The sequence below is a fragment of the Heterocephalus glaber genome, unplaced genomic scaffold, assembly GCF_053883595.1.
Source record: "Heterocephalus glaber isolate CG9 unplaced genomic scaffold, H.glaber_assembly_v1.0 deba00001472, whole genome shotgun sequence".
In the NCBI taxonomy this organism is placed as follows: domain Eukaryota; kingdom Metazoa; phylum Chordata; class Mammalia; order Rodentia; family Bathyergidae; genus Heterocephalus; species Heterocephalus glaber.
In genome coordinates, this window is record NW_028258315.1 from 30,542,408 (window position 1) to 30,567,589 (window position 25,182).

The window sequence follows — 25,182 nt, forward strand, 5'->3', positions numbered from 1 at the left end:
CAGTGTTTCAAATTTGTTTCAGAATACTGTTAAGAACAAAATTTTTAAGTCTCTAGAAATATAATTCATTGCTAGTTATGCATTTCAATAACTACACCTATACAAAATTTACCTCAAAGACTTATAAAATTAAAACTTACAATTAAGAGGCCAATGTCCACATCTTTCTTGGTCATAAAAAGTTCTCTGATCTGTTCACATCGCAAAATGTCCTTATTTATATATTTGGAGTAGTCATTCACAGGCTTACCATATTTACATGGCATTATAGATGTATAATTGGGTCCACAAGCATACAGATAAAAGGCCTCTTGTGAACCAATCTTAGCTCCTGGATAGCAGAAAAATAAAGTTACTTATTTAAAATACTCAAGCAGAATTTTTCTTTTTGGTACCAGGGATCGAACTCGGGTCCTTGCACTTGCGCACCAAGTGGCAAAACCACTGAGGTAAATTCCTGGTCCCCTAGGATTTTTTTCTTCCCCCGCAGAATTTTTAACAAAAGACAAGAAAACAAGATATTTTTCTCAAAATTTTTTAGTTATTCATGTGACTGACAAAATTGATAAAACTTCCATTTTTAAATTAGTATAATGAGAAAATAACCTACACCAATCAGGATAAATGATGAATTAATGTGCATGAAGTTAATTGTGAAACTCTCAATAAAATAAAATTTCTGGGCCAGGGATTTAGCTCAGTGGTTTCGCTGCCTGCTATGCAAGCGCAAAGACCCGAGTTTGATCCCTAGTACCAAATAAATAAATAAAGTAAAATTAAGCCAAACAGGTTTTTGGTTTTGTTTTACTTTGCTTTTTAAATAAATGTAAACTATATCTTGGTAAATTCTGTTTTTAAATGATATGTGAATTGATATCTTTATTCTTCCTGATATAGTCAATAAACACTGTCTGAATGCCACTAATGCCAGGTTTAATGATATATTTTAAAAAACCAAGTTATTGCCGGGTGTGGTGGTGCATGCCTGTAATCCCAGGACTTGGGAGGCTGAGACAGGAGGATCACCATGAGTTCGAGGCCAGCCTGGGCTACATAGTGAGTTCAAGGCTAGCCTGAAATACACAGTGAGAACTTGTCTCAAAAAAACCCTAAAAATTGCATTACATTTTTTTCCCTAAAATTTGGTATGTTAATAGGACACACCTAAAATTATAAATAAAAGAGACAACCATTCTAAGTTTACTTGTTATGATACTTCATTTTCCAGGATTGTAAAATAATGTTGGCTTAATATATGTAGTGGGGGAGGGGAGGGAGATGCATTTCTATATTAAATGTACACATCAATTATGACACTTCTAGATTATAAAAGGTCAAAATACTTTAAAAAGGTATTAGAATCTTGGAAATATAGTACTTATTAAAAACAAATAATGGAACAGAGATCAACTTTTTAGCTATGTCAATTTACTTAGTTTAACACTTGTTAAGTGAAAGAAAAATTTGGAAATGCTTCAAAGGGGAAAATATACCATTAAAGAGGAGCAAATTTCCCAGGTCCCATTTTCCAGCCAATTGGAAAAATTCTTCTTGGGATGATAAACAATGGCCGATCATGCAAAATGTTTTATTGCTATCAGATGATAAACTTGTTTTTCTTGGAAGTGTAAAATCCAAAGTGACATCAGGCCTCCTACATTTAAAACAAAGTTATATCATTATTTCTGGGAGTACTAAAGTGTGTTTAAAGAATGAATGTTTAATGATGGGAGATTCTTGAACAATTTTTCTTGGTTTATTATAGGACGGTTGGTGACAAGAACAGAGACAGGGTTGATTCTTCAGCCTCTTTGGTCAGAGGTGCTGGTGGTCCACAAGCCATAGAAGTAGGAAGCAAAACAGATGCCTGGGCACACAGCAGGCCATGGGAAGCATGAACTGATAGTTGCTGCAAGTTTTCCTTTGTCATTTGACTTCTGCATCTATGCCTTCTTGGTTTACAGAAACCAACTAACCTACCCGCCACCTTACCATTTTGACAAACAATTCCTAAAATTTTATGTTTTTTATGAGGTTTTCAAAGACTAATCATAAAAAGAATTACTTCTCCAAGTTTTTCTCTGTCTAGCCACTGAAATACTAAAGATTAGAAAGCTTTTGATTAGTTTCTTTTTTTTTTTCATGGATAAAAGTTACAGAAATGCTTACAAAACAAAAGAGTACCCGCAAAGGTAAAGAAAGGCTTGCTCATACAGAGACACACACAAAAGCTGGGAGACTTCATCTTGTGAAGCTGCTGAGCGTTAAGCTCCATCCTTATTTTAGAATGTCTTAAATTCTGTAATAAGATAATGAGGATAACCTATCAAGACAAAGTCTAAATAAAGTTTGTGAATAAGATGAAGACTTAGAATAAGTCAAAATGGTTAGTTCTTTTGAGAAATTCAATTTTGTATATATTTATAAATTTAAAACTTTCTTTTAATATAAATTTAACTATTCTATAGGAATATTTTTTAATAAAGGAAAAATCTGAAATACACAACCTTTTTGGATCAAATAAATGGCCATGACCAAAACACTACTGCCACCTAGTGACATTATGACTTAATATGGTTTTTAAGGATAAAAACCTATTGCAAGATAAATGCAAAATAAATTCAACAAATAACAAGTATATATTATGTGCCACATATTTCTACCAGATTTGTGCACTGTTCATCAAGTAACAGTTAATATAAGATATTCGTAAGTCATTTTCAGAGTCTCATATTATTAAAGTGGCCTCAAAATATATTTTTTGTAGAAATTATAAATCTGAAAATGATAAAGACAAAATAAAATGAGTCAACAGGATACTTTTGGTCCTTAGTCACTTGTTCACTGCTCTGTAAACTAATGGAATCATTAACTTGTACCAAATGGCAAAAAATTTCCTTGGAAGGAATGTAGAAATAATTGGGAGGGTAAAGAAAGAATGATGTGTGAATCAAGTGACTACTATATACTCATTAACTTCAGAACTGCCCAGGATGACAACTTAATCTTTCACTCTAAGCGTGTCTAAAAACTAATTTATGATTCCTATACATGTCAGACGGCCTGATTCAGAGCAAGGCTGGGGGGCAGTAAAGCAAGGATTTAGAGTGTGAGCTCTCTTTGGGCACTGAGCCTTGGCTCAAGTTTTGGCTCTACTTTTTACTTGGTGTATGACTTGGACAAGCTGCCTCACCCTACTGTGGGTCTCTGCTGTCTCACATGTAAAACAGAGATAATACGATACCTACCTCATAGTGTTTGGGGAAGGATGATATGAGGTACTCTGTAAAGTGCTTAAAACAATACCTGGCACATGGTAAGAACTCAAGAATGAGGACAGAGTCCACATGGAGAAAGGCTGTCTACTCATAGCCCCACCATCAACTCCCATTGATTCTTCAAAACAATTTACTGATTGGCTACAGCTGCCATTCAGGTCTTGGGCAGGTGTGAAGACTGAGAACTTTCCAGTTGGCATTTTATTTGGAATATGAAAAATTAGGCTTCAATTATATATTTTCTTAACTGGATAAAACAAAACTGAACTCTTAATTTCCAAAGCCTGTTCTTTCCTGTGGCAGCCACCATGTACTGGCTGCCCCAAAGCCATTTGCAAGCCCCTTCTCCCCTGCCTTCCTCTATTATTGAAGCCTGAAAGCTGTAAGGAGTAACACCTACATCCTCCTATAGTAATGCCTGGCACACGGTGATTCCTGAAAAAGTATGCGATGAATTAATGAATGAGAATAGGTTAATTTGTGCTAAATGTATGTTATGTCCGTGGTCTAATCTACTCTGAATGATTCTTGAGAGAATTAGGAAATAATGCATATAAAGCACTTAGTCAATTAATTTGAATAATTCCTTGTGGATTCATTTTTATAACAGATGGGCTTAAGGGACATAATTATAGATTCTCTTCCTTGATCTAATAGGCATTATACACAAATGTCTAAATGTCCAGGTTTTCTGCATGCTTCTCAAACTCAAATACAGTCTCCAATCAGTATCTACAGGATTGGCTCCAGAAATCCCCACCCCCTCACCCCACTGCAGATGCTTACATAACGTGGCATATTTGCACAAAACCTACACATAGTCTCCTGTAACTTTAAATCACCTCTAGATTACTTATGCCTAATACAATATAAATGCTTTGTAAATTGTTACACTGTATTGTTTAGGAAATAATAATTTTAAAAGCGTACATGTTCATGATAGACGCCAACTTTTTTTCCTTCAATGTTTTCAGTCAGAAGTTGGTTGAACCCTCAGATGCAGAACCCATAGTTACAGTGGGCTAACTGTATTAATTATCAACAGTTATGTCTATGGTAGATATATTTTGCATGATAGTGATAAATAGAAAAAATCCAAATCTGATATAAATTCCTATGTTAATAAGTAAATTTTTCTTACAGTTTTCTGTAATGTTTCAGGAACTACAACAGACTAAACTTAAAATTGTAACCGCGATTAATAAATATTTTCTAAAACTCCTTCATACCTCTGTCCAGAGACCCATATGGAGATTTTGCCATGGACATTCTTTTTTCCTTGGGGTTGTTGTAAGTAGGTGAGTACTAAATGTTGCCATTTGGTTGGGAGGAAAATATTCTCCTGTGATTCAACCTGTGCTAGTAAAACAGCTTTCATGTCATCATTTGAATCCGTACACATACTGGAGATAAAGAAAAAAGAGCACAGACTTAAAACATCAAAGTTCTGACCTCAGTTTTTAACAGACAGCAACTATAACTCTAAATATTTAACTGAGATTAAAAATCACTTCTATTTTAAACTGACTTAAAAGCCAGCAATTCTTTGTTTTATGGCATAACTTGCTTGGTTATTTTATTCTATTACTCAATTTATGAGATAAAATAGATTAGGCTTATTGGCTAGTAATATAATTTCCAGAAGTCAATTTGTAAAAAAAATTTATAAAACTTTTTCTATTTAGTCATACCTTTTTAGATATTACAATGTAATATATGGTTCATATAAAAATTAATACATATTCTTATAAATATAAATACTAGAAGATATTAGTGCTCTAACCTACTTTGAAAGATTATTGCAGTGAAGAGATAATGTATATAAAGAATCTAGTAGTATTTATAACATTTAGAAACCATATATTCTTAAATAACATACTAGTTTTAGTTTGGAGTTTTATATCATACTATTCAAACATTAGTACAACTAAAACACATATCTATACTTAATAAAAAAGACAGTAAAAAGGATAAGACAGCAAGGAGAATGTAAGCTTATTAGATAATAGCTATTAAATATATAATCTATATGGAAAATACATCTGCTAACAACACCTGAAGACTACAAGTTTTCTGTCTTCAAAATAGTTTTCTATTTCTACTGAATAAAACATATTCTACTGAATATGTATTTGATCCAAAATCTAATAGAATATTAACATCATCTAGAATTTACTTACAGATTTTTGGGTAGAATGATACACTACTTTTTCTAAAGTGGTATTAATAACTTATAATGTATTTTATTTTCTAAATAAAATCTTTCTCTTCAAGGCCTGCTCCCCTTGGTGAACAAAGGAGCAGGCGCATGGAAATAATTTTCCAGTATTTGTTCACTAGGGGGACCTCAACAGTTTTCGTCTTACAACAGACTGACCCAATAGTTTTCATAGCCTTATAAAAGACTTACATCAATAAATACTACTTAAATATATTATTGTACTATGTTTACAACACTTGTCATCAAAGGGATAAATTTTAAATATGTTATTATGGTATGTTTACACTGGTCGTTTTGTTTGGTTTTTGGGGGTTTTTGGTACCAGGGATCGAACTCGGGTCCTTGCACTTGCAGGGCAGGCGGCGGAACCACTGAGCTAAATCCCTGGCCCTACATTGGTCATTTTCATTCTTTTTTTTTTTTTTTTTCAGTACCAGGGATTGAACTCAGGACCTTGTGCTTACTAGGCAGGTGCAGTGCCACTGAGCTAAATCCCCAGTCCTATTGGTCATTTTCAAAGGACTAAATTTCCTGTAAAAAACAACAATAACAAGGTTTTATTTTTTCTGATGTACTAAATATATTTATACTTTCTGACTGTACAGGTTTTCTAATATGTTGTTTATGATAATAACCTCTTTCTGATTCAGGTATTTGCTTTTTCATACACTCCAGCTATTTATGATAACAGGTACATTTATGGGCTGAAATATTTTCTTTAGATGGTATCCTATCAAGATAATAATTTAGATAAAAACTTTTGGTGTTTTTAATGAGTATATTTAACAATGGCTATTTTATATCAAGATGGACTTTTAAATATGTTACAAAGGTAAGGTCATCATGATTATCATGTTAAAATATTATTTATGACTCTTTTTCTGTTAATATTCTACAGGAATTCAACTACTAGAACAACCATGACTGAAAACAATAACGGTTCTCTATATTTTAAATTTCAAAATGCTTGCTATTCAGGTAAAACTGTAACAGTTAAGTTCATTACTCTTGTTACAATGCTAATGCTACTGATCTTCTCTTCTGGGTGTTCAACAACTTAAAGTTTGGACACCAAAACTAGAAAGGTAACTGGGCCATGAGGACAGCCAATATTTTGGCCCTGGCCCCTCAAGGTCAACAAAGATCCAGGACATGAGGGAACCTTCTCTACAGGATCCTACATTTTTGGTAAGTCTCTCAACCTCCTGAACAGGGAGATTGCTGGACACCAGAGGACAATATACTGTGTGCCAAAGAACGGTCATCAAGAAAAAAAATCTCCCACGCTTTCACTAAAAACAACTTGGTCAAGTAAGGCCATGACTCATCCTGATGGCTGACACTGACAGAGGAGCAGAGAGGCTCTATGCATGGTTCCAAAGTAATGGCCTGGGGAGACTTAACTGACCTTGATAGCAAGAGGTTCATATTGATTGACACAGGTCTCACTTTAACTTGGTCTTAAACACGCCGCAGAAAAAAATAACCAAAAGAGGTATAAAATAATGACATAATAATAAAGCTAGACTTCAGAGAAATTAAGACATAGCCTATCCATAAAAATCTTTTGGTTCACTCATGACACAGCCATTAAAAAAAAAAACTTGGGGGGACTAAATAGAAGGGGAAAATCATTAATTAGCTACAAGTGTGTATAGACTCTTTTCAGAAAAATTAAAATAAGCTCTTTGCAGGTGTCCAATCTTAGAAACCACTGGTCTCCAGATCTCTCCTTTTAGATAAGTGTTTTTCTGATTCTGTAATAACTAATTAACTATCATGTAGTAATCAAAAAAAACACATAAAGTAAGAGTATTGGGAGAAGATCACCTGGTTGTCAGCCACAGTCAGGATAAGTTCTACACTGAGCAGCTACAAGATTTATTCCTCTTAAAATAATGTACACCCTTGTTCTCTGTTTATGATGCCTCTTCTCTCATTGTGCTCATATTTTCTCGATACCTACCTGTGTCTGAAAAGATCAAGTCTTTTATGTTACACTTGATCTCCTTAAGTTGGCCAGTGTCTTGTTGAGGTTATCAGTTCTCTTTATTTTTAAATATATCTAGGAGGCCTCCAAAAACTGAGAGATACTGGAATAAAACTGTCCTTTATACAACTATTCCATGGCTTTGCTGGAACTATCAACCTAAAATGTGTTTTTATGGCCTTGAATTTAAAGGACAAGTCAGGTTCATAGTAACACTACACTCACTGGTATGTTGGCCTCCAAAAGACATTTGCTGTTACATGCACCTTTTATATTCCAAAGAAAGATTACAGAGATTATTAAGATTATATAAATTGTGTTTATCACTTTTCCACTCATTCTCTAAGAGCAAGGACACGACACATGGGCCCTTAGATCATGAGCTATGATCTCTTATTTCTATAACAGTCTCTTATTTCTTTAACAGATGAGCCCCTAAACATCCAGCTGTTTCTGTAAGACCTATGTAAATAATGAGAGAAATTACACATCAAATGAGGGAAAGACTTAAGACTCAATGGGCCAGATACACCCCTCAAGGTGCTAATCAATGGTGGGATACGTTTGGCTCCTGGAGCTCATGGCTCCCCTGGCTATTACCGCTCTTGGGACTTCTCATTATTATCTGTCTGATCCTCTGCTTTGGACCGTGCTTGTTTCGCTGTTTTCAAAATTTCTTGCAGGAACGCATGAGGGCATTTACCAACCAGTCATGGAACTCATCATGGTGGGCTACCAGCCACTGAGGCAGAGGGAAAAAGCCCCCACCTACTGCTCCCCCAATCAGATCCAGGTTTAGCACTAACCTTTACCACTTTGTCAGCTTGAAGCAGTTCCAGAAGAGACCTTTGCCCAACAACCATAGAACAAGAGCCTGGAATGATAGATTTCCCTTCAATTTAGGGTGGCTGCTGTATATAATAGCTACCTTCTTCTTCCCAACATCCCTCTACTCCTACCAAAAGAGTAACCTAATACTTGCTGGCCTCCTAACAGCTAGTGACATCACAGGCTCCTCCAGTCCCTAGCCACTACCTCACTCAACCCCACCCGAGCTCCTATAAAAAGCACTCCCTGTTCTGGCCATATAGCTTTTGTCTCTCCTTTGTTCAGAGACAGCCCAGCAGATCATCCCTGCAATAAATGCTTGTGGCCTGGAAAAAAAAAAATCTCTTTTGTTATAATTATCTTTATTAGCTGATTTCACATTAGTACATCTTAAATTATTTAAATGCATAATCTATTCATTAGTAAACATAATCAATACCGAAAGATAAAAGTGCCATTATGTGGATCAGCCCACACTTGAATCATCAACGCTTTGGATCCCAGTGAAATTAAATGAAGACAGCCTTCTTCTATGAGCCTTTCACCAGGATTTATGTACTCTGTACCCTCTGGTCTGTCACTCCCTATGAGAAAAAGATATTAGAATGGTTGGTAAACAGTTCATAAAAACGAAGCAAAGAAAAACAATACAAAGCACAGTGGTTCCTCTGTAGCAGAATATTTACACAGAATGTCTGAAGCTGACCTTTTCCAAACAACATTTTCAAAGTTTACATGTTAACTCTAAAAGAGCAAAAAGGATGAAAAATAGTGATTAAGTGCTTTAGAAATTATTAAATATTTTAAAATATATAATAACTAAGGGCAATTATGGGCATGAGTGCTGTGATGCCACTGTGATGACTTACAACAATCTATATCAAACTGCTTTTATCAATGGGGCACTATAACATCACTGACCCCGGTCCAGGGAGCACATACCATTGTCACATGCTACATACTACCAAAATTCACTATGTAATTATCACAGTGGGATGATTTTTTTAAAAAATGATCATATTAAAACTACAGTTAGAAAATGACAGGGTTTGAATATAGTTTGAATATAGTCATCGTTTAGACTGCTGATCTTTGAATGGAATTGCTAAGTGATTCTGAAACTCTACATTATGTTATAGGCTTTAGGCTCTCTGCTTATTTGACCTGCCTCTTCTTTCTCACCACTTAGACTCTGCACTAACTGAGTATGTGTGATGAGCTTCTTGTTACTTTATGTATGTTATTTTATGTAAAGCTATATTAGGATACACCAAAGTACAAAATGCATGGCCAAAGGTTCAGACTTTCAGAGGAGATGAAAATTACTAGTTAGTAGATTTTACAGCTATAAGTTGCCATTCACCAACAGGTAAAACTATCACCAATTTTTAAGAATACCCCCCTAGCAATGAAAACAGTCCTATAAAAGAAGTAAAGGGCACTGATTTTGAGAACTACTGCCTATAAGATGTATAGAGAACTCATATCTGTTGTGATATTTTAAAATATTTCCAGGCCAAATCTGAACTATACAAATAAAAGGATACAACAAATACCATTGTGAACCTGCAGACTAGGAATATTATTAAGTATTTCTTAAGCTAGTGCTCATAACAATCTTACAAGGTAAATATTATTGTCCCAATTTGGGGAGTGGCAGAACTGAGGTGTTGAAGTACTAAATAATGTGCACAAAGACATGTACATAGTTTAATGTCAAAACATGGGATGTCACTACAATATGTTCTTCATTTCTATTCCAAAATTATGTGTCTATTTATTTTTAAATGTTCTTTTTAAGTGTTCATGCAAAACCATATTCCTACAATATATGCTTTAAAATACATTTTCAATATTAAAACTTAAAAAAATATTAAAACTTAAAAAATATTTTCCAATTGTTACTTTTCTTAATCATTAGTATAGATTCATTTATTTTATAATACACTGCTTACATTGGGATTATTCTCATTAAAATATGAGAAAGCAATCTGCTTAGCTTATAGGAGAATATAAGCTCTGGAATTAAAAACAAGTGGGTTTAAGTCCCTATTCACCACTTCCCAGCTATGTGACTGGGTCATGCTGCTTAGTGTCATCAACAAGTACAGACAGTATGAGCACTTATTTACTCGCTTATAGCTGAGGTTAGAAATGTATTCAAAAGAACTGAACAAAGTGATACACAGACAAAGGAACTCAATGCCTGTTAAAAAGGAACATCATCAATACCATCACCTGTGGTATGATTTCAGAGTTGTCACTGGTAGGTGGCAAAATCCAATCCACAGAAGATTCTATAACTACTTGAAACATTTCAAATCATCTGCCTCAATCTTTGAAAAAGTTTAGCACCCCTTAAGTCTATATTGGGACTTGAGGATTGTATCTGGTTAGACCCTTGGCATAATGATGAGGGAAAGATTCTGCAAATTGGGGCTGTAGACGCTGAACCAAAAGACAATAATCTCTTTTTAAAAAGTTCATGTTATTTAGTCTCTTTTTACAAGGGTAAGATTTAATCACATACTAATATGAAATATGTATCTGTACTAGTGGGGATCAATAGGCTTGTTTTATGTATGAATGTCTGAAAATTAAGAAATATTATCTTAGCTCCATAGATGAGTTTAATTTAGATTTATTTAATTCAGAGACTATAAATAACATATACACCACTGTATGGTACCTAATAAGTTTGAAAAAAAGTTTAGCTTCCTAAGGTAACCTATAAAAGTACACAAGGGGGCCGGGAATTTAGCTCAGTGGTGCCATGCCTGCCTCACATGCACAAGGTCCTGAGTTTGATCCCTGGTACTGCTGAAAAAAAAAAGTACACAAGCATTATGCCACGTTAATAACATGGAAAGTGTCTGCTGAAAGTGGATTCAGACTCCAACTGTGGACATCAGACAATAATTTCCATCATTTCAATCTTGATGACTTCATTAGGGATCTTCCTGTCCACATCACAGTAAGTGGAGACCTGAAACAGAGGCTCCATGGGCAGGTGAGGTTTGTGGAATGAAGAGTTACTGAAAATTACACTTCTACGTATGCGTAAAACTCTCACCATCTGTCTGATCTGGACATTTTATTCATTCCTGAGACCTTAAGAATGATCCTGTTTATTTGACTTCCACCACCATAACTGCTTTTTAATGAACAGTTTCTTTTGCCCAAAACAAGATGAAGTTCCAAGGCAGCATAACAGCAATTCCTCAGACACAGAAGGACTAGAATGAACTTTGCTCTAACTCTGGAGAATGACTGATACATTTAAAGGTTCTGTGACAGAACTAGGGGAGGGCCACTGAGGTAAGACACAGCAAGAGGAGAACTTGAAAAAAGTGAGAAAGAGGATGGAATGGGGTTGTGTAATAGGGGCTGGGAACAGAGCATACAGAAGAGTGGCTGTGGGATTTTATCTTTTCCTCTTCTAACATCACTAGGGACCCTAATCAAGTAATGGGACCAAAAAAAAGGCAGGAAATGGGATTATGACCCCAGCAGCCATTGTATATGTAGTGTAACCACACTTTCACCCTAAAGACAAAGTACAGGAGGAAATGGAGATTGCAAGGCTTTATGACAACTCAGACTTTGGTAATTCAGAACCTGCCACCATTAAGGGTTTTTAAAGTAAAGAACATGATAAGAGCTAGTTAGAACATTGCTATAGCATTCCACTGCTCACAGCCCAGAGGTAGGGGCTTCCGGGCCACCATTCCACTGCTCTCAGCCCAGAGGTAAGGGCTTCCGGACTGCGGTTCCCCAGCTCCCAACCCAGAGGAAGGGGCTTCCGGGCTGCCATTCCACCACTCTCAGTGCAGAGGAGGTGAGCCATGCAGATGCCAACAGCACCCCCCCACACACCATCGACATGAGAAAACACATAAACAAGTCTCAAAAGCAGACTTCCAGATCACCTACAGTAACCCAAAAGGAAAAGGAGATGGAACACTCTGATACTCAACCACCTGGACTCCCTGAACTGGTAACAAAAGAGGATCTGGGAAAAATGAAATCAGAAATAATTTCTCACATAACAGCAGAGATTGTGTCCACAGTACAAGACATGATAATAAATCTAGAGAGGACACAGATAAAAAAATAGAGGAGCTGAGGAACATGATGGAATCCCAACACAGGAAACAAATGGAATCCATAAAAAAGATACAAACAGATTTCCAGGAGATTAAAAACTCCACTGAAATGAGCCAATGAGTGAGGACAGAATGAGCCAACGTGAGGACAGAATTTCAGATACAGAAGATAAGATTGCAATTAGTGAGGAGGAAAAGAAATATTGCTTCAAAATTGTAAGGGACCATGATAAATCAATCCAACAGCTGCTAGAAGATGAAAAGAAGAATAACATAAGACTGATCAGAGTCAGCGAAGAAACAGGAGAGAGTGCAGATGACATAAAAGACCTGTTCACAGAAGTAATGGCAGAAAACTTCCGAAGCAGGGAAAAAGAATTTGACATACAGATAAGTGAGGAATATAGGACTCCAACTAGCCTTGATCAAAAAAACCTACACAAAGGCATATAATTGTTAAGATTCCACAAACCCAACAGAAAAACAAAGTTCTACAAACAGAGAAAAGAAATAAATCAAAACAAAGGAAAGTCCATCAGAATCACAGCAGACTTCTCAACGCAAACCCTCAAGGCAAGAAGACCTTGGAGTGACATATTCCAAGGCCTAAAGGAAAACAGCCTCCAACCCAGATTGATATACCCTGCAAAACTATCTTTCAAAATTGATGGAGAAATAAGATACTTTCATGACAAAGAGCACCTTAGGAACTTCATGAATACAAAACAAGCACTCCAAAAAATTTTAGATAATATCCTAGGAACAGACAAGGAGGATCACAACCCCAGGAAGAGCAGCAGAATGAATCCATCGGGCGTGACAAGAAATTAAATGCAAAGGGAGAGAATCTAACAGAATGAAAAAGTCATGACAATGATAAGTCAGTAAGCATCATTTATAACCATCAATGTTAATGGTCTCAACTCACCAATGAAAAGAAATAAACTGGCAGAATGAGGCAAGAAGCAAGATCCAACAATATGCTGCATATAAGAAACACATTTAATTAAAAAAGAAACTCAAAGACTGAAAGTTAAAGGGTGGAAAACAATACTCCATGAGATGGGAACCCAAAAAAAAGCAGGATCAAGTGGATTTCAAACCAACACTGATTAAGAGAGACAAAGAAGGACACTACATCCTTGTAAAGGGAACAATCCAACAGGAAGAGACGACAATCATAAATATCTATGCACCAAACATTAGTGTGCCCAACTATGTAAAACAAATACTAATGGACATGAAGTCATATATGGACTAATACAATATAGTGGGGGGACCTCAATACCCCACTGTCACAAATAGATAGATCAACTAGACAAAAAATAAGTAATAAAATACTAGAATTCAATAGAACTCATGAACAAATGAACTTAACAGATGTTTACAGTGTTCCACCCCACAAAATCAGAATACACATTCTTCTCAGCTGCACATGGGTCATTCTCAAGAGTAGACCACATACTTGCTCATAGAATGTGTTTAAGTAAGTGCAAAGGAACTGAAGTTTTCCCCTGTATATTATCAGACCATAGTTCAATGAAACTGGAGATCCACAGCAAAAGAAACTGCAAAAATTACATAAATACATGGAAATTGAACAACACACTTCTGAATAACCAATGGGTCACAGAGGAAATGAAAGAAGAAATCCGACAGTTCCTTCAATTAAATGACAATGACAATACAACATATCAGAATCTATGGGACACAATGAAAGCACTCTTACGAGGGAAATTCATAGCAGTGAATACACATATTAGGAAAACAGATCAAGCCCAATTAAACAACGTGATTCTGAACCTCATGCTTTTAGAAAAAGAAGAGCAGGACAAACTCAAAGCTCATACAAGGGAGGAAATTATAAAGATCAGAGCAGAAATCAATTCAACAGGGACTAAGAGAACCATAAAAAAAATTAATGAAGCCCAGATTTGGTACTTCGAAAGAATTAACAAAACTGACAAACCTTAGCCAACCTTATAAGAAAAAGGAAAGAAAAGGCCCAAATCCACGCAATTAGGAATGAAAAGGATGAAATTAAAATGGACCCAGCAGAAATCCAGAGGGTCATCAATACCTACTTTGAGAACCTATACGCCAATAAGATGAAAAACACAGAAGAAATGGACTGATTCCTAGATACGTATGCATTACCAAAGTTGAACAAAGAAGGCCTAAAAATTCTAAACAACCCAGTATCAATCAATGAAATTGAAAACATAATTAAAAACTTACCAGGTCCTGATGGCTTCACTGCTGAATTTTACAAGACATTTAGACAGGAACCACAGCCACTACTGTTTAAACTCTTCAATGAAATTGAAAGGGAAGCAATGCTCCCAAATTCATTCTTGGAAGCAAGCATCACCTTGATCCCCAAAGCAGAAAAAGACCCAACTGAAAAGGAGAACTATAGGCCAATCTCACTTATGAACATAGATGCAAAAATCCTTAATAAGATACTGGCAAATAGAATGCAGAAGATCATCAAGAAGATCATACACCCTGATCAAGTGGGATTCATGCCAGGGATGCAGGGATGGCTCAATATATGCAAATCAGTCAATGTAATACACTATATCAATAGAGCCAAGGACAAAAACCATATGATTATCTCCATAGATGCAGAAAAAGCATCTGACAAAATCCAACACACATTTATGATAAAAACTCTATAAAAAATTGGAATAGACACTCTCTACTATAATCTGATAAAAGCCATCTATGAAAAACCAACAGCCAATATCATATCATGGTCAAAAATGGAAAACCTTCACACTAAAATCAGGAACAAGACAAGGATGTTTACTATCATCACTCTTGTTCAATATATTTTGGAAACATTAGCCATGGCAATTAGACAAGAGAAAGAAATAAAAGGAATAAAGACAGGAAATGAAGTCAAACTGTCATTATTTGCAGATGACATGATACTCTATATAGAAGACCACAAGAACTCCACTGAAAGTCTTCTAGACTTAATAACCAAATTCAGTAGAGTAGCTAGATACAAGGTCAAAACACAAAAATCAATAGCTTTCCTCTACAGGAACAACAGACTCACTGAGAGAGAAACAGGGCAAACAATTCCTTTCACAATAACATCCAAAAAACTGAAATACCTAGTAATCAACCTAACAAAAGAAATCAGAGACCTCTTCTCTGAAAACTATGGCACTCTGAAAAGAGAGACTGAAGATGATATCAGAAAATGGAAAGACATCCCCTGCTCCTGGGTAGGAAGGATCAATATAGTGAAAATGGCCATACTTCCAAAACTGCTATATAGATTCAATGCAATCCCAATTGAAATCCCTGCAGCATACTTCATGGACCTTGACAAAACAATCCAAAAATTAATTTGGAAGAAGAGACCCAGAATAGCAAAAGCAATTCTAGGTAACAGAGACATGGCAGGGGGTATCACAATCCCCAACCTGCAACTCTACTACAAAGCTACCATGATAAAAACAACATGGTACTGGTGAAGAATCAGACCTGAGAACCAGTGGAACAGATTAGAAGATGCAGAAACAACTCCAGACACACTCAGCCATGTCATCTTCGAGAAAGGAGCCAAACACCCTCACTGGAGGAAAGATAGCCTCTTTAATAAATGGTGCTGGAAAAATTGGGCTTCAACTTGCCAAAGATTAAAACTTGACCTATATCTCTCACCATGCACTAAACTAAAATCAAAATGGATTAAAGATCTAAATATTAAAATAGAAATCTGAACCGGTTGGAACAGAGGTTAGGCAGAACCCTTGAAGACACGGTGTAGGAAAAGATTTATGAACAAAACCTCAGTTGCCCGTGAACTAGCACAAACAATCAACAAGTGGGATCTCTTCTTATTAAAAAGCTTCTGCACAGCAAGAGAAACCACCAGCAGAGTGAAGAGACAACCCACAATGTGGGAAAAAAATCTTCACCTGCTGTTCCTTAGACAAAGGTCTACTATCTTGAATCTAAAAGAACTTAAAAAGATCAGACCTCCCAAATTGAAAGACCCAATCCAAAAATGGGCATCTGAAATGAAAAGACATTTCTCACACAAAGAAGCAGAAATGGCAAATAAACATATGAAAAAGTGTTCAACAGCACTGGTCATTGCAGAGATGGAAATGAAAACAACGCTGACATTCCATTTCACTCCAGAAAGAATGGCTGCTATCATGAAATCAACCAGTAACAAATGCTGGCGGGGGTGTGGGGAAAGAGGAACCCTGCTCCACTGCTGGTGGGAGTGTAGAGTGGTGCAATCACCGTGGAAATCAGTGTGGAGATACCTCAAAGAACTAGGACTGGAAGTCCCATTTGACCCAGCTTTCCCCTTGCTGGGGATCTTCCCCAAAGAATTAAAAGAATCATACCATAGTGATATATGTGCACCCATGTTCACAGCAGCACAATTTGTGATAGCTAAAACTTAGAAGCAGCCCGAATGCCCATTAACTGGAGATTGGATAAAGAAACTGTGGGGGTTTTTTATATAATGGAGTACTACTCAGCCATAAAAATGAGAAATTAGAGACATTTATAGCTAAATGGATGCACATTGAGGCGATATTCTTAAGTGAAATAAACAGGACACACGTGTAAATACTGAATAGTTTCTCTGGTGTCAGAAATCAAAAGTGTAAATAAGGACTAAAAGGTATACTAGATAATGTGAAATAGGAAGAAAAGGGGCAAAGGGGAAGGGGAAGTGGGAGGGGTAGGGGAAATTAAATAAGGGAATGGAGTTAATATGAGAAAATGAAAAAATGGAAACAGAGTCTTTGTAAATAGGGAGGGATGGAGGGGTTGAAGGGAGGGCAGGGGAAGGGGGAAAAATAAGAACCAAGAGAGATTATGTAAAGGTGCAAATTTCCAATGATGACTGTCATTATATTGTATACCTAAAATGTACCTATAAAATAAAATTTAAAAAAATAGAACATTGCTATATATACCCTTAGTGCTCAACCCAAATTGCCATTTGAAAAATTTCAGTGTACAAATTAGACAACCCTATCATACCTGATCCATCAAAACTGCTGCCTTGTAAAATTAATGATTTGTTTCTTTGCTTTATCTTCTTTCTTTTTTCTGTACCACCTTCAGATTCGTGGATGTACTCCACATTAAACCACAGTGAGACACTGAAACCTTCTGACAGGTGTGGCCAGCAGTTCTGCCCCAGCAATGGCAAGTGGACTGGGGCTATGTGCCAAGAGGAAAGAAGCCGGTGGGGAAAATTCTCTCTATCAGCCCCTTTCCTGGCCCGTGAAATTCGTGCTCTTCTCAATAAGCCCAAGGCCTTACTATTTAGAATCCCAGGACATTTTTGTGATGAGACATTGTTGCTTAAACTTGGAGTATGCAGCAAAGGAAAAGTTAAATACTGTGAAGGGCTCATAGTAACATCACTTTCAATAATTTTCAAAATACCCAGAAGAAGAATTTCCTATAGAAAAAGACAAAGAAGTGAAAGTTTATAATCACGTACCCAGGTAGATAATAATCTTGAAATTTGGGCGACAAGTGAAAATACAGACATATCCATATATATCAGCTTTCCTATTTAAGCAGTTTTCTATCACATCTTTAAAATTTCCATTTTTGTTCAGTTAAGATGAAATATGAAACGTATTTTATTCTTAAAATATATAATCTTGTGGTTAATTTGGTTTCAATTTAGATATTTTTAAGGTACATATGTAACATTTATGAGTTAGTTTTGTCAAGAATATTATCATCAGGAATCATTTGAACAAAATAAAGATGATTATTTCCAGGTAGTTCATTGTCTTCTCTCCATTATCTTTACTATAATCATTAACATGTATTAACTGTATGAATAAACGGAATTCATCATATTTCCAAACATGCATGCACCATGTTCGATCATAACCATCCATCCTTCTTCTACCCATCCCCCTATTTCCCCTGTCTCTAGTAATTCCTCTTCTACTTTCAGGTCCTTTTTCTTTTGGTTTCTAGTTGTTTGTTGTTTTTTTTGGTACTGGAGATCAAACTCGGGACCTTGGCTTGTGAGGGGCAGGAGAGGAACCACTGAGCTAAATCCCTGGCCCAGGTCCTTTTTCTTTGTAGTTTCCACATATGTTCTCTCAATTACTTTTTAGTTAAGTCAGGGATATATACTCAGAGACCTTCTAAGTTCTCCAGATTTCTGAATGATATTAGACAATGACTGACTTCATAAAACTGAGTGCTCAGTTATACTGTAACTTATTCATGTGCTTTTTCCCTAGTCAAGTACATTTTCTTTCATCTGTGTTTGGCAAATTGAAATAAGGTTTTATTCATAAGATTTTGTTGAACTGAAATATAAAAAATGATAAGAACAAAGAGAAGAATGACTAAGGTAAGATAAGTAAAGAGCAGAAGAGTTTAAACTAGTGCAATGCCCTATTTATGCATAAAGCAACATCTACTGTTGATTATCATCAGGGAGTGCACACAGGAGAAATACTAGAAGCCTTCCATAAATATTTAGCCAGCTCTAAATGATCCATTGATCAGTTTTTAACCTGTGTCCAACAGAGCTTCCCTGGGAGCCATGGAATGGAGTGGCAGGGAAGTAGGTAGAGCTCTGAAAGAGCCCATCTTGCTTCACACAAAACATGAAGTTTTCTGTTGTATCTGGTTATGCTTCTATTCAGAGTTTCATTATTAAAAATGAGTATCCCAGGGCCGGGGAAATAGCTCAGTGGTTCTGGCGCCTGCCTCGCAAGCTCAAGGTCCCGAGTTTGATCCCCAGTACCAAAAAAAAATGAGTATCCCAGCCACTAAAAGCCACTAAGATATACCAATGAAAAGGAAAATATGGGAAATAACTGAGGAATGGGCAACAATTTTTTAGAATTGTCTTTAAAAAGGCTGTAATTACTCATCATTAAATTCTCCTTAAAATTACTTAGCATTCCTCAAGCACAAAGGTTGGAGGTGCAGTGGGTTAAAGGCACTATAATCTGGTTAGTCAAAATTGAAGTGAAATAAAATATACATAATTAATAAAATAATCAATTACTTCAAACATAACATGGAATTGACTGTATAATAATTGCCATACCAAAGGAAAAAGCTTAGTGACTTCTAAATAACTTTTTAAAATATTCTATTGAGGTACATATAAATGTAAAAATTAGAGCATATTTACTGTACAAGGAGATTTCTCCAGAAATATCCTCAAAAGAAGGGTTAACTCTTCTGAACATGTTCTTGAACTCATCAAAAATACCAAGAGATCCACCAACACTTTCTGGCACACTAAATGTAAAAAAGAGGGGAAAAATTAAAGCCAGTACACATTTAATTAAAGGAAATGAATATGTAATTTCACAGAAAAATATACAATACTATTTTAAGTCTAGTAATCACAAACTTTGCTGAAGAAATAGCAAGATAACTAAATGAAAACTGACCTACCAAGTAACAAAAACAATATTCTTAAATATCTATTGGCTATGAGTAAACTAAAAGTTTTTTTTTGGTGCCGGGAATCTAACTTGGGTCCTCACACTCGTGCAGACTAAAGGTATTTTTTAAAGAAGCATAAATCAGTAAAGTATTTGCTAGATAAACTAATATTCATTCCAATACTACATAATAGTTTGCTATCTTCTCATTTTGAAATGTTTAAATTATAACATTTACTATCATTTACTACATGGAAAATTGAATGATAGAAATAACAGTAGAAATATTAAAGGTTATATACATACTTAAAATACTTATCACAGTTTGAACATTCTACTAAGTTTAGGATAAAACACAAATAATGGTATACACAAATTCATAGCATTCTTTACAGTACATAATAATTGTTTATAGAGCACAAATGTATAGTGTTCCAAGTATATTTTCACATGCATTATCTCTGCTGACCCTCACCAAAAAACAAAAACCTAAGAATCAATTATTACCTCCATTTTACACATGACAAAAAAATCTTGAGCTAAACCTTGAGATGTATCTTAAAAGACTGGTAATTTTGGAAGACCTGGAAGTCAGAGAATAGAAGCCAGGTTTAAGCACCCTGTTTTGCAAAGGCAGTGAGTGGATGCAGTAGTATAACAGGAGGCATGTCAGGAAGACAATTGGGAACAAGAGTATAAATTAACAGAGACTTTATCCTTTAAGAAATATGAACCCATTAAAGGTTTCTGAGTAGGAACGTAACACTGTAGTGTGCTTAGATTTCTTTTTTCAGTTCAAAACTAACATATTTTAGTTTAGAATAAGGAAACAGATATATACACCTATATAACTGCTTCTATATACTATTGAAGATTCAATGCATTAAAGTACAAAATGGAAAAAAAATCTGTAATAGGAGAGAGAGTCTGAGAGAGAGAAAGACAGAGAGACAGAGAGAGGGAGAATGAATAGAGGGAGGGCAGTGAGCATTGTGAAAGAGGCAAAAGATTAAAAACTATTTCTTGAAGGTGAAGAAGTAAATGAACAAAAGAGAAAGCTACACGGGCCAGAGATTTAGCTCAGTGGTTCTGCCGCTTGCCTCGCAAGTGCAAGGATCTGAGTTCGATCCCTGCTACAAAAAAAAAAAAAACCAACCAAAAAAAGAGAAAGCTACAGCCTAGAATTCCTTTGCATTATAAAAGGGCTTGGAGCAGTGGGAGCCAATCTGTTTCTCTAAAGTTGGGAAAGTGTAAGAGTGTACCTGAAAGCAAAGAAATTAATGAAATGTCTGTCTGTGGTTATCTACCTCTCTCCTATATCTGCATACAGAGCACAGATAGCTCAGCTTTCCCTTTTAGGCCCAAAACTTGAAAACTCTTCTCTGAAAAAATGGTACGGATTGCCAGGGAAAAGCTCAGATGTATAGCAGTGTGTTAGCATCAGGGGTACTAAGCGTAACTATATAGTCTGGAAGTTGCCTAACCAAAGGGAAAAATTGGGAAAATAGACTGAACACTGTTTACCAAACTGTCCTGATTTTGGGCTGTGTTGCCTGGACAAAGGAAGGGATGCCTTTTTCTTAGCAGGAAGATGCTGTCTGATAGCCTACATATGGAGAACGTATTTTCCTATAGTACACAAAGAGTTCTGTGAGGTAATAGCGGCCCTAATGATTCCCTGAGAATTTCTCTTTTCATTAGGGTACAGGGGAACCTCCAATCATCCACTGGCACATCTGCCCAGAGTTCTTCAATAGAACATCCATTCAAGGAAGAGGGCCAAAAGAAAAACAAATTTACTTCTACAACACTAGAGGAAATCTCCAACAGCATTCTTAAATATAAATAGGCAGTAAAAAAGTTCACAAAATATTTGAGAATCAGCAATCTAAAAAGTAATCCTAACATGTAAAAATCCAATAAATTTATAAACTGACCCTAGAGAAAAAAGAAGTAATTTAGGGAGATGAAAGAAATCTGTTTAAAACGTTAATAACAATATCCAGATAGATGATGTTATATATGCGTAGATGATGTTATGAAAAACCCCCAGAAAATAACCAGACAAAAATAGCTCTTAAATATTAAACAGATAATTGCCAAAATTCAATACTAAAAGATAAGTTGGAATAGGGCTGGGGATTTAGCTCAGTGGTTTCGCCACCTGCTGTGCAAGCACAAGGACCTGAGTTCGATCCCTGGTACCAAAAAAAAAAAAAAAAAAAAAAAAATAAGTTGGAATTGAACTGAAAAAAAACCTTCCAGAATATAGTATAAGAAGAGAGAAGTTGATAATATGAGACATGGCATATGTAGAGTCAACCCAAGGAATCAAGATTACAATAGTATGCAAGAAAACAAAGAACAGAGAATACAGTGAGGAGAAAATTATTTTTAAAAATAATAAGTCTCTGTGACCTTAGGTCAGACCTTCCTAGACTTGACACCAAAAGCATAACAACAGAAGCAAGAAGCTATGACAATTAATTCTAATGTGGTATCCTGGATAGGATCTGTGAACAAGAAAAGAACATGAGGTAAAAACTTAGGAAATCTGAATAAACTATGAACTTTAGTAATAACATAAAATAGAAGTTAACTGTAATACATGCACCATACTAATGTTACATGGTGGTAATAGAGGAAACAGGTGGGGAAGAGTATAATCTGGAGTGTAATATACTCATACATTAAATAAGTAAATGGGGGGGAAGGGAAAACTTTTTCTTACAGTACAACCTCAATTAATAAATGCAGAAAGAATGACAGAAATAGATAAACGCTATTTGGTAAACACCACATATTAACTGTTTCCATCAGATATCAGCAATGGAATAAAATTCATGGGGTTAAAGTCTGATGAGTATGATGAAAAAAGGGATATTTACATATTTTCAAGTTACCACTCCATAAGATACTTATTAATCACAAGAGGAAAATATTTAACTTTACAAAGGAGAAACCCAGAAGATACCACTTCAACCAACATTACTAGTAATAAGATACAGACATCATAAACCCCTTGATGTGATGCCCTGAGGAGAGCTCAGCAGCACTTCTGAGGATTCCCGCCAAAAATGTATAACCTGAATTTAATCAGAAAAAAATAGCACACAAACACAAGTTAACATCTCCTTTGTGCTTCAGTCAAAAATTTAGGTTTATTCTGGTTAAAAATCATACTTTATATTAGTCTATGGATTTCTCAAATGTCTGAAAAGTACTGAGCAGGGAGTAGATAATATTAGATAAGGCAGCAGTATAATGATTATACCGGATTACAGTCTCCGCAATGTCAACTGTGAACAACGCAATCACTTAGATTCTTGATTCTTCTTTTTATATAATAAAGGTACTCATACTATGTCTAGTTCATTGAATGGGTCTGAGGAGCAAATGCGATGCTGAATATGAAAATACTTCTGAAATCACATAGCACAATGCTACTGGAAGCCATAATTATCTCACAATAGTAAATGATTATCACAAATACAAATTATTTTAAAGCTGTTTAAAATTAATAGTTTTAACTCACCTTGAAAATCAGAATCAGCTTGTATTAAAATACTCAAGAACCCTCCTAAAAGATTTTTCACAATTCCCTGAAGATTAGAAAGTGAAATGCAAGAAATTAAATGTCTTACCTCATGGAAGCATAAAGCAACAGCAATGTCTTAAATAAATTAATAGAAAGAGATCTATTCTGTGTGTGGCTTTTCTTAAATGGCTAGAAAGAATGCTATATGTAGGATTACACATTTCTTTGTATGCCGTCTTGAATTTTCTGATTTTTTAAAATGACGAGCATACATTACAATGCAATTTTTAAAATGTTACCAATTCTCAGAAATATATAAGGATTAATTACTGGTTACCCAATGGCAATTTTTTTATATTACTTTAGAGAAATATGGAATTAGAAGATTATAGAGTGTCACTTACAGGTCAAGGCACATGTAAGGTATTTTAAAGGACAAGAGAAGGCTATACTTCCAGGGATCATTTCTATAGTTTGTTAAAGGACAAAAATTCTCAAGTAATTTTTAGACAAGTTAGGTTATAAATAAAGAGATGGGTAGTTGGGGCATGACTGTGATAAATATTGATCAAATCTAATGCCTCTTTTACCTGTTCCAAGAGCAGAAAAACATTCTTTTCTTTCTGCCTGACAATTTTCAAAAAACTCTCAAATACATGAGCAAGCACATCAAGTTTAGCTTTACTATTAGAAAGCAAATTTAATTCCAGCATACAAATCTCAGGATATATTATTTCTCCTTGAGTAAGGTTTTCAAGTAAGTCATTTGGACTGACTGTTGTACTGAAGCCTTCTGTTTCAAGCTTTAAATCCAGCCCTGAACAGGGAAAAGAAAAGATTATTTTTATACCCTCGTCACTGAACACATATTTTAGCCTTATTCAGCATTCATAAGATTCAGCATTCAAAAGTGTTACTTATAAAAAGATTCTCACAAAACCTTTTCCTACAATACTACTTTTAAGGCACATATCCTGAAAAATAAAGTCATACATAGTTTGAAGCTTATACAGTAGCCTTATAACTAATTTGGACCACCAATAAAACTAAAACTATTATCAACAGCAATTTTTATAGACATGATATAAATTTAACAACTCCCTCTAACACAAGTGAAAAAAGTACTATCCCAATCTTTCTGACCCCAAAATACCTAAATCACATGGTATTTTAATTCACTTGCTGATAGTTCAATGAAAATAGCAGCTGTAGCTACTGGTTGATTGACTTCTAAACTTTGTTTTCTTTATGTGTAAGAAACAAATGCTGTCTTACTTAATATTACATTTTAGAAAACTGATATGATCTTTAAAAAAGACTGCTGTGCTCTTTTAAAACTGTTCATATACTGATCTGCCTAAGCCAGAATCCTTTGAGATTTAGTTAGCAAACATAAAAAGGAAGTAATCTACCATTATAAAAACATACCCGTATTATAAAACCACCATCAAACCAATATTTTTTTCAAAAAGCACTGACCATGGGTTCATTAGGCCCTTTAATTAGATTATCAATGATTATTCCCATTCATTCCAAGAGGAAGAGAAATTTAACTCTGGGAAAGAAACTACTCTAAACTTAGTGAAGACTAATAGTACCGGGAAATGCATAAGGCCAGCATTTGAAAAGATAGAACCTCCCCAGAAACTTTTAGCTTTAATCAATCTATTTTTTCTATTTTACCTAAGTTTTAACCCAGAGACAAAGGATCATTATGTCATGCGCTTCCAGCCGAAGGACAAGTTGGCTTGTGAAAAACTAAGAAGAAATCTACGCTGCAGTGTCCTTGGA

General features: G+C 35.4%; 1 protein-coding gene and 1 pseudogene across 12 annotated transcripts in view; one reads left to right on the forward strand and one right to left on the reverse strand.

Annotated features, from left to right (window-relative positions):
• Lyst (lysosomal trafficking regulator) overlaps nt 1-25,182 on the reverse strand; it is a 286,606-nt gene that overhangs the window by 134,063 nt on the left and 127,361 nt on the right. For all 12 annotated transcript variants that reach the window (XM_087181914.1, XM_087181913.1, XM_087181912.1 and 9 more), the window contains 8 exons: nt 23,982-24,208; nt 23,389-23,455; nt 19,595-19,704; nt 17,452-17,878; nt 8,757-8,901; nt 4,508-4,681; nt 1,494-1,654; nt 141-331 (listed from right to left, as the gene is read on the reverse strand). In XM_087181914.1, coding sequence (XP_087038040.1) covers nt 141-331; nt 1,494-1,654; nt 4,508-4,681; nt 8,757-8,901; nt 17,452-17,878; nt 19,595-19,704; nt 23,389-23,455; nt 23,982-24,208 — 1,502 coding nt within the window. The remainder of the gene's footprint in view (nt 1-140; nt 332-1,493; nt 1,655-4,507; nt 4,682-8,756; nt 8,902-17,451; nt 17,879-19,594; nt 19,705-23,388; nt 23,456-23,981; nt 24,209-25,182) is intronic.
• LOC147826298 (small nucleolar RNA U3) lies at nt 23,834-24,023 on the forward strand (annotated as a pseudogene).